The sequence below is a fragment of the Bidens hawaiensis genome, unplaced genomic scaffold (genome assembly GCF_021521415.1).
Source record: "Bidens hawaiensis isolate Kalapana, Puna unplaced genomic scaffold, B.hawaiensis_p1.1 tig00026619_1, whole genome shotgun sequence".
Classification (NCBI taxonomy): domain Eukaryota; kingdom Viridiplantae; phylum Streptophyta; class Magnoliopsida; order Asterales; family Asteraceae; genus Bidens; species Bidens hawaiensis.
Window position 1 is genome coordinate 135,335 of NW_027494282.1, and position 10,407 is coordinate 145,741.

General features: G+C 33.9%; 1 protein-coding gene across 1 annotated transcript; it reads right to left on the reverse strand.

The window, feature by feature from the left end:
• Positions 1 to 5,702: 5,702 nt before the first annotated feature.
• Positions 5,703 to 10,059, reverse strand: LOC143573744 (multicopper oxidase LPR1-like). The gene is made up of 3 exons (XM_077058542.1): positions 9,812 to 10,059; positions 5,948 to 7,405; positions 5,703 to 5,868 (listed from the first exon to the last, which is right to left on the reverse strand). Exons 1-3 carry the CDS (start codon positions 10,007 to 10,009, stop codon positions 5,815 to 5,817), a joined length of 1,710 nt encoding a protein of 569 aa, XP_076914657.1. The 5' UTR covers positions 10,010 to 10,059; the 3' UTR covers positions 5,703 to 5,814.
• Positions 10,060 to 10,407: the final 348 nt, after the last annotated feature.

Here is a 10,407-nt window from a genome sequence, read left to right on the forward strand (position 1 = left end):
TATTTTATATATTTTAAATGTTTGGGATATAAATCGGGTCGGTTTACAACATAAAAACAAATACAAAATAAATACAATTTGACCCGAAATCGAGGGATGTCACAGTTCCCACCCCATTGAGATATTTGGTTACCATGTGTGAATAAAATGAATTATTACTTTGTGTTGTTTGGTAAGTTAAAAAAAAGCCGGAATAAAATAAAAATAGTGGTGGTGATGGTGGGTGGTGGCAGTGGTGTGCAGCGATAGCGATGGGCCGGAGCCGGGAGAGATGGTTGGTGGTGGTTGGCGGCGGGCGGTGGTGTTGATGGCGGGGAGCGATGGTTGGTGGTGGCGGTGATGGGCAACACTGGTAGGCTGTGGTGGAGGGTTGACGGTGGTGGTGAATGGTTGGTGGTGGCGGCAACGGTCGGTGGTGGTGGTTGAAGTGGCGGTGGTGGTGAAAGGACAATGGGTGGTGGTGGTGGAGGTGATATGGCATGAAAGAGGGATGAAATGAAAAAAAAACAAAGGGGGTGGATGGAATGAATTTAGGGTGTTTTAGGGGAAATAGATTGGACATGGTAATGAATGATTCTATTGCATTGACCAACCACACTTTTTTTTCCATTCTTTCATAATAGTTCATTCTATTCCGCCTCACATTCATGCATACCAAACGCTACCTTGTATAATTTTGATGCCGAATTGAACCGATGTGTATAATATAAAGGTTTTTATAAGATCCAAAAGGTTCGTTGAACGCCTCCTGGCTATGTCATAATAGTTTAGTCGAGCTCAAGCGACGATGACCTCGGTTGAATATTAAGCCCACCTAAGTTTTATTATATATTTACTATGTTAGAACCCGTGCTACACACGGATGAAAAATATAATAAAAGTAAAAAAAATTATTATATGTAATATGTAAATTCAGTTATTTCATATAATAATATGTAAATTCAGTTATTTCATATAATAATTTTTATTTCTGACTTCTATAATAATTTCCTACTGATCAAATATTTTAAACATATTTCAGGTGACCTGTCAAAGACAAAGGAATGACGCTTGCGGGCCTTCCATCTTAAATAAGTGGCTTATCACAAGAAGAAAGAAACATGCTTTGTAAATTACGGTTTATCACTATAAAACATTTGTATACATAAATGTGGATTTTATCCAAGTTTATGATATAAATATCATGGTGTTTTACACTCTGATAAATTTTTTTCTAACTACGGCCCTGATAAAATTTTCATTGACAAACTAATAAACACCGATATCATCGCTCGGGTTCACGGCTCCCCTCCAGGGCTATACGGTCGGGGGCTGTGACATAAGTGGTATTAGAGCGTTTAAGCAACATAGGTATTTTGATAATACCTTATCTTAAACTTTAGAGTTAGGAAATAAATTTGTATTAACCTCTGTGTTAATTATACGGATAAGATTCTAACAATAAATATAATAATATGATTTTATTTTGGAGATCATTGTTTTTATTGTTTTTTATTAATAGCATGAGTGACTTAGTAGAAGCATTCCAAAGCATATCCATTACCAGCACGAATATGGAAATAGTAAACCCAACATGTCAAAATGAAAGAAACATAAATAAACCAGTGGTGTTCAAAACTTAAACGACACCAAAACCAACAAATCTAGAATATTCATAATTAACTTTGTAACTGTATCCAATTTTGCATTGATGGGGTCATTATCCGACCCATACTGACCCGTTTACCTATTCACTTGATTTTGCCAGTTACTTTGATAGTTACTTTGGCCTCCTTGATAGCAATTCTAAACTGGTACCTCAAAAGGTCTTGCATTCCAATGTGGTGGCACAATTAATGAGGTGTTCTTTGGTACTCTAGGCACAAAATGACTAGCAACTCCTCTAACTGGGGCTTTGTGATTCGCCCTAAGCACTCCGTCTACATACTCATCCTCACCACGTTGTCCACCATAAAAGTTTTACTGAACTCTATTATACCTTTATTAACCCAAATTGAACCGATTCTAACCTCTTTGATTAAAGTGTTGCACTGAAGACATAAACCCGTTGAACTCTTAATACCTAAACTTGTCATAATACCCATTTCATTGATATCTCCATCTCAGTTTCCAACTCTCTTATTTAATGTACCAACTCTCCCGTGAGCAATACCAAACGGCCCATCACCTTCATCTATATTATATCTGGCACGTTGATTTCGAGGGATCATTGGTTATGGTTCTCAGAGGTTGTGTTGTGAAAGTTCAAAATCATCAAACCCATCATATTCAGGTTTGTTTTGGGTTTGAAGATGTGGAAGGTCAAAGTTTGAGAATTCTTGTTGTGTGAATGGTGGGTCTGATGGGACACCCGGTTGACTTTGATCACTGTGATAACTCATAGCCGAACTACACGTATTCCTACACAAGCAAAGACAAGTAATATCACGTGTAATACCGAACTTAAACAAAAAGTAATAAAAAGAAATATATTTTTAGATTTCTTTTTTTTATTTTAATCAAGTAAGCAAAGTAACACTAAGCGCACAAGCTCCCTGGCAACGGCGCCATTTTGATCTAGGAAGCCGTGATCTAGTCAAAACAATATTAAGCAAGTGTCTTAATCACCTTAAACTAGCTAGGGCAAGTAGGGTGTCGAACTACGAGGAATATGTGGTCAGTGCAACGTGTAATCAATTCCTAACTTATGAAGTTAGTAAATATGAGCTGATCACACTAGCAATGATTTGATTTTAATATTACGTAAGCAACTAATCAAATTTAAACATTTAACAAAAGCAAATCATACCCGAGGTTCAAGTATGTAACAAACAACAATCTCATGTCATTCAACAGATTAATTATCAATAATAGGATTTGATTAATTAACTAATTAAACCTTAGGCATCAATAATCGTTAACACACGATACTAGTTATCAAACGGTCTCTGCCAGTGTGACTCAACTAAGAGCAATTGTATGCTTTATTAGATTTAAACTAATCAATACAACCCTATGAACATGTATCACAACAACTGACAAACTACTAACAAACCTAAACTGACTGAATTGAATGGACAATAATACCAAACATCAATGCTCATAAATCTATAATAAACAATTGCAAATAGTTCGTTCTTAAATCATGAGAAAACTGTAAAAATACAATACTCTGCATCCCGAGTATGACTTGAGAAGACTATCCGTGCATCGTAATCAATAGATCTTCAATTCTGGTGATGACAACCATTAGGGATGAAATCACGATGATTGGAAAGGTGGAAAAACGTCTTAAAGCTCATGGAAACTGCTCTTTAACGTGATGAATACAAATGATTTCAAATGACTACTTTAAATATTTTATATTTTATTTTATATCCACTAGCTCCACAAGAAAATTGGCCACTGCTCTGCTCTGCTCTCGATTCCGTCATAGCTGATTTTCATATTTTTGAACTTGACACATGAAATTGTGACACCTTCGTCTAATTTATCAAGCAAAATGAGAGTGTCTTCATTAATATTAAACTTGTAAAGTTATAGCTCGTGTTTTCTTTGAATCTACAAAATATAAAAATGAATAAAGTAGTATATTTATAATAATATTAACGCAGAATATGACTAACGGTACATAATTAAGCTTGATAAACACAAGCAATGTGCCAACTCATCAGTCGTTTCTGTCCTTTACCCTTGATAATGTAAGTTAATATCAAGAGAAAACCATCCTTGCAAGTTTTATTGAAGGGCTCAAAAATTGAAAAATATAAATTAAGCATTTCAGTTAATTTGTGAAAGATTATAAGTATTTAAAACCAATTAAAGTATTTGTAAATTGAAATATAAAGAAAATGTTATGAACTGATGCTCTGCTATTTTAGTGAACTTAACTTTGTCAATCAATAGTATAGTAATATGTGAATTATATATAAAAAAATAATAGCTAGTATGGTTGTAAAGATAATTATGGAGAGTAAATATCTATAACTTAGCATAATTCATTGATGATGTTCATAAATTTCTTCAGAAGCTTCATCATGTTCATTGTTTGGCCAGATTAGTTGAGTTCCTATGAAAGTTGTCATTATAAAAGTTAATTGACTAAGTTCGCACAAAATGGTCAAGCTTTTATACCTCGGGTGAATGGACGCCTGGCATTTTGTTATCTCGTATGATTCACTGATAGTTTATAGTAAAAGCAACCCTCCCGACTAAATTAAAATGATGTTAAAATATTAGTAAATTAAAAGCCTTAAATCAAAATAAAACTTACCCTTCTCCTGAATATTGATGTACTCGTCTTCATCATTTTTATTACATATAAGAAGCCACATAAACAAACAAATAAATAAATAAACATAAATAATAAACGATTATTAAATGTTTAGCATATCAAGAATGCTCACCAATTAAATGTTCATCACATTAAACTGATAGAGGTTTTTATGATATCTAACTATTATATTAAAACAATAGATAGTTTCACATGACATTTAATTAAGCTATCCACCTAGGATTCCATCTCAACAATTTCTAAAATTATAATTTAGCTTTGGCCCTGCCCAAACCCAACCATTATTTATTCGGCCCAATTCAAATAATTTAGTTAAGTTCCAAGTTACATAAAATCCATTGAAGCCCGACATTCTACACTATGTAAATCCGGGCCAATTTGATCAGTTGTTAAAATCGATTAGCTAGACAACAGCCCGGTTACATTTTAGGTATTTCGGCCCATTTAGGCATTGGTTATTATAAGCCCAATTTAACCCGAATACCCAATTATGATAAATTTAGTCGGCCCAATTTAAGTCCATATTAACCCATTTGGGCTATTCGGTTCACCCGGATGGCGGATGGAGTTAGCAACCCATTTAAGTTTATTTAAACTCGAGTTTGTATTGGTTACCTCAATTTAAATTACTAAACTTAGTTATTAAAGGATATAGTTATATAAAATCCTATCCTTTGTTTATTTAAAACCCGTTACATATTTAACATAACTATTTCAAATTCTAATCTAATCCTAATAAACAAAAACAATAGTTGTGTCACATCACACATAATTAGCTTATTTTTGTGTCAAGTGGCACAATTATTGTTCAACTTGTAAACTCTTTATTTTCTAATTAAGACAATAAGAAATATATATATATAACATGTGGATATAGCCCGTGTAATATATGGGTGGTTAAAAAATACAACAAAAAAAATTAAATTTAATAATAGACATAATAGCATACCTTATGGGTTCATAAGATATAAATAATAATATATAAAATTTTATAATTCATAAATTTATAAAAATCTTATTTAATACAAAATTTAAAGTTATATTTGTAAATGATAATAGTATGAAAATTAAACAGCTTATTAGATCAATACCACATTTTCAGGTTGGACTAGCAATTTTTATAAAATATATGCACGTGCAATGTTGTAAAAATTGAGCCTAGGTGGGGATTAATCATTAGATGCCCCTAGGCCGAAGAATTTTTAGCTAATCAGTTCCATTAAACGATAGTTGGACCTAGTTGGCTCACATCAAATCCAAATCAGAACAACCGGGCCAAATTAGACTAAATCGGACATTTTTTTTTTTTTTTGGCATTCATCTATATCTATAAAATCTTTAATGTGTTTAGAAAAGTTTGAATGCATGTTTATAATCAATCTAGTGTACTTAACTAGATCATAACATATATCATATGTTACAAGTAACACACAACTCTTTAGTTATCAACATTATATTTGCTTATTATGTTTATGTCACCCACAATTGTAAAACTAAAACACAACAGTAACCTTCTTTAAAACCCCAAACTATTTATTCATTCATTTCAACATTTTTAAGGGCCTCATCATCACATTATCTTCATGATCCAAAATCTGCAACAAAAAAAAATCAATAAACTTACAAAACAACATGAAACAAAACCAATTACCACCATCTAGTTGGCACACTTACATGACAATGGTATGCATATCCCGGCTCCGCGGTTGCATCAAACGGGTATGATGCGTTTGTGTGTATATAAGCGAACTTCACGATAATCTTGGTGACGTATCCGGGATGCATCTTATACACATTCTTCCATCCTTTCTCATACGGTTCCACACTCAACTTTGCACCACGAGCATATTTTTCAATTTGGCATTTTTCAGCATTATTATATTTATTCATACAGTCTCTAAAGTCATCTATATTTGTTATATTTGTTTGATCCAAAACTTTAAAGAGTCCAAGATGAATATGCAAAGGGTGATTATCCTCCGTTAGATTAATGACGTTCCAAATCTCCGTGGACCCCACCTCGGGTTTCTCGGTAACCGGGTCGTCATACGACTTTCCATTTATATACAAATGGGTCGGCTCATCGGCTGGGCTCGTGTATTCATACATAGCAATGTAACGAGTTTTTGACGCTTCTGATAAACTCGGAGTCAGGTATTTTAACAGCTTTTGTGGGACCCTTGACGAGTCAAACTCACGGTGGCGGCTGATGATGAACTTCATGACTTTACCGTCACTCTCGTTGACCTGATCTCCACCGGGGTAAGGGTAAGCGGCATCATTGTGTAAAATAGCTGAACCTGTCATTGACTTTGAAAAGTCAACGACCACATCGGCTATTTCAGATGGGCCCACAAGTATCTCCTTCACCAATACCGACTCTTCACTATAGACGGAGTCAGATCCCACGTGGAAAAATCGTAGACCATTGCCGAAAAAGAATTTAAAAAACCGGGCGTTACTAGCATTAATGATACGAAACCGGTATTTTCTACGGCGAACGTTCATGTACGGCCACGCTTTGCCGTTAACGACAATAACGTCACCGAAATACTCTGGTTGCCACTGCGGGTGTATCTCGGGGTTGTTTCCGGTGGGGTCCATGTAGATGGACCCATTTGTTCGAAAACTACGATCAAACACAAACAAGGGCCTATCAAACTCGTCGCCACATGGAAGCCCCAGTGGGACTTCCACATTGGGGTCACGTATAATATAGGACCCAAACAAGCCTGCCAAAAGGTTGACTCTAGTCAACCCCATGGCATGGTCATGATAATATAAGTTTCCAGGTTGTTGTTGGTTGTGGTAGTGATATGTTTCTTTGGTCCAGTGGGGCCCAACTTCTTGGAAATCGGCAGTGAACCATGCGTGTGAGTTTCCGTCGCTTTCTGGTTCGTCAATTCCCCCGTGGAGGTGTACCACTGTTGGTACACCTTTGTTGTTACGGGGGATGGCTGTTGGGATGGTGCGGTCCCATGGGAGGATGTGTTTCGAAGGTAGGCGATTTTGCCACCTCACGTGAGTGCTGACGCCGTGGACAGCTTCGATTGTAGGACCGGGAACGGTTGCGGTTCGCTTCGTTTCACCGTATGCGAATACCTTTGTGGGTGGAAGATCCTTGTGAAATTTCTGTGAATGAGATTTATAAAACATTCAAAGTTAGTTTATTTGACTGCAAATAAAAAAAACATAAACATCAAAATTTAATTTAAATCAAAGGTTCATAAATTTTATATTTAAACTATAGTTTAACGTTTATTTATTTGGATATTTTTTTTAATTATTTGACTAAAATAAAAGGATTTGCATTTAAAATACGAAAATAGTTATGACTTATGATGCGACAACTTTTTAAGTTTTGGCCTTTTGGGTCTCTTTGTTGTGAATGGTATTACTTGAGAGTGAATGAGAAAAAAAAAAGAAAAAAAAAAGGCAATAGGTGGTCGGGACCAACCTTTTAATTTACTCTTTGTACAACTAAATTAGCATTAACAATTAACAATATATTATAGATGCAATAAAGTTTATTTTTAACCATAACTAATATACATTATTTATGATTGTTTATTGGATTACATCGAAACAGAAGGCAAGCGGGCAACAAGCTGCGCCGCTACCCCTTTTTGAATCGCAAAACCCAATCTTTTAAAAACTATATTTGCTGATCTTGGAGTCATAACATTACTATGCATGACCCGCTGAACACGGGTAAGTAGCTCCACAGCTTCAGACGCGAGAAAACCAAAAGTGTCAGAAGCAAAAGGAATAAATGCATGTTGGTCCCACTAATAACAATTAGTCCCACTAGATAACCACTTTGTGACCCTCAATTTACCCTTTGAAGTTTGAACAACTAAATTAATTCAATATTAATAAATGCATTAAAGTTGATTTTAAAAGTAACTTTAAATATTTAGAAAACAATCTCACAAAACATTAAATTATATTTTATATTCAGTCACCATTAAATGATTCTATATACATGAGATATATACTTAGCTAAAATATCATATATTTTGTAGAATAACAACTCTCAGTATCTCACACAAATTTGTCTACTCATAATTCTACTCCACAATCTAAACCGTACTTGAACATTCGACCTTAGTAGAGAGGAACCATTTAAAATACTAAGATATCATTACGTTAGAATAATTTTGTTGTTAACGAAAAATATTTTTTTGAAGGAGCAAACGTGACAAAAACTGTCACATCAATTTTAAAAATAGCATATGTGCATATATATATATAAAGTTGTTTCAACCAATCAGTGTATAAAATGTCTTAATTTCTTTTCAACATATATTCATGGAAATTTTTAAGTTTATATAAATTCATTTATATATCAGGAGATAATATTCTCAACTGTTAATTAAAATTTAAACCAGCTAATAATATAAGTTCAAATTGTTCATGTCAAAATTATTTTCATGCAAATAAAATTACAAAAAAACTTATAAATAAGGAATGAATTTACGTGTTTGTTTGGTGATGAATAAAAAAGAATCACAAGACACACTTCAGTCTGAAAAGGAGCATGAAAGGACAAAAGTGGGACTTAGTAAACGGAAATTGTATTATCCATGAGTTGTATCTCGACCAAAAATAAAGCGAGCATAAATTTAAGGTCGTCAATTTTCCACATTACAACTACTTCATATCAAATATCAGGTTTACCAATAATGATAATGACTTTGGGTTAATATCATATCAAACTAGTAAACACGCTTAATTGCGTAAATTGACACGATTATATTTATGAATTTTATGGCTTAGTCGAGTATTCTACATAGAAACTCGGGCACACCCATAGCTTATAAAGAATGAGGGCAGCTGTCCACTTTAAATTTTCTTTTTCGTGCTATTCATGTGTGAAAATCTCAATCGGTCCTCATAAAATTAGTATTAAGTCCTTATATAGCCCGCTCATGACAAAAAAATTCAGAGCCCGCCACTGCATAGAAACTTAACAATTGCATTTAGTATTGCCCAAGTATAATATAATATACAACTAAAGTATCTTACATATATTTAATTATAATTAAAACGCTGGACAACTATTTGATAAACACAACAAATGACTTTGTAAATGAAAATCAACAATACTGAGACCGGACAAACAAGTAACATTGGAACAACCTATGTAGAAGTTGCATTTATCAAATTAAAAGCTTCTATAATTCTATCTGAATATTTTTTCCAAACTCAGAAGACACTTATTATATATATAAAAAAAAGTAATAATCAAAACTGGCAAGGTGGTTAAGGGTTTTAATCTTACATAATTGTTGGTGTAGTTTAATTTGAGATTCTAAAAACTGAAGAAAATCAATATATTTCTATTTATAATATAAGTTTAGTTTGACTAGGTTGTTGGAAAAGAAAAATAAACTTTTAAATATGCATCTTAGAAAAAGCTGTTGCAGACTTTTGAGTTCCTAAGACTATAAAACTAGTACAAACAATGAAGCTACATGTACAAACAATCAAAGAAGCATAATAATATAACAATAATAAAACAAAAGAAAGACATACCCAATACTTTTGAAACATGGTGATCTTGAGAGCCTTGGGAACAGGAAGACCATGAACAACATCATAGCCTTTGATGCGGGGCATATCTGGTAATTCATCCACAAACACGTCCAACTGCGATGGACTAACGAGCCCACCGTCACCATAAACAACCGCAAGTAGTCCCAAAATATGAACCAGAATCAGAGTATAAATCATTGTTAATTCCAGTTCTACCCTTCTCTCTATTCTCCCTGCATGTACACTAACACGCACTAAGTATATGTGTGTGTGTGAAAAAGAGAGAGGAAATGAAGGTTTTGTGTGCAATAATGAATGGAATTAGATTCATATATATTGCGTGTGACTGGGATAATGATTGGGTGGTGTGTGTGACTGGGATAATGTGTAATAAAATAATTAGTTGCAGCATAATATAGTACACAACTTTTTTTTTAAACGGTGATGACTTTATTGTGTGTTAAGTTACTATATTTTTTAATTTGAAGTGCTCTATTGACCTACTTTTTTTAGAATATATTGTTTTAACTGGGCCTACTTTTGATTGAGAGTTTGGCTTGGGCGTTTCTATGGGAAATCAAATTGTCGGCTACCAC

Bases quoted from the DNA above. Each gene is read 5' to 3' on its own strand.
- LOC143573744 (XM_077058542.1), bottom strand. From the start codon at position 10,009: ATGATTTATACTCTGATTCTGGTTCATATTTTGGGACTACTTGCGGTT. The intron at 7,406-9,811 runs GTATGTCTTTCT...TCTCATTCACAG, and splicing joins CCATGTTTCAAAAGTATTGG to AAATTTCACAAGGATCTTCC. The intron at 5,869-5,947 runs GTAAGTGTGCCA...TTTTTGTTGCAG, and splicing joins GATATGCATACCATTGTCAT to ATTTTGGATCATGAAGATAA.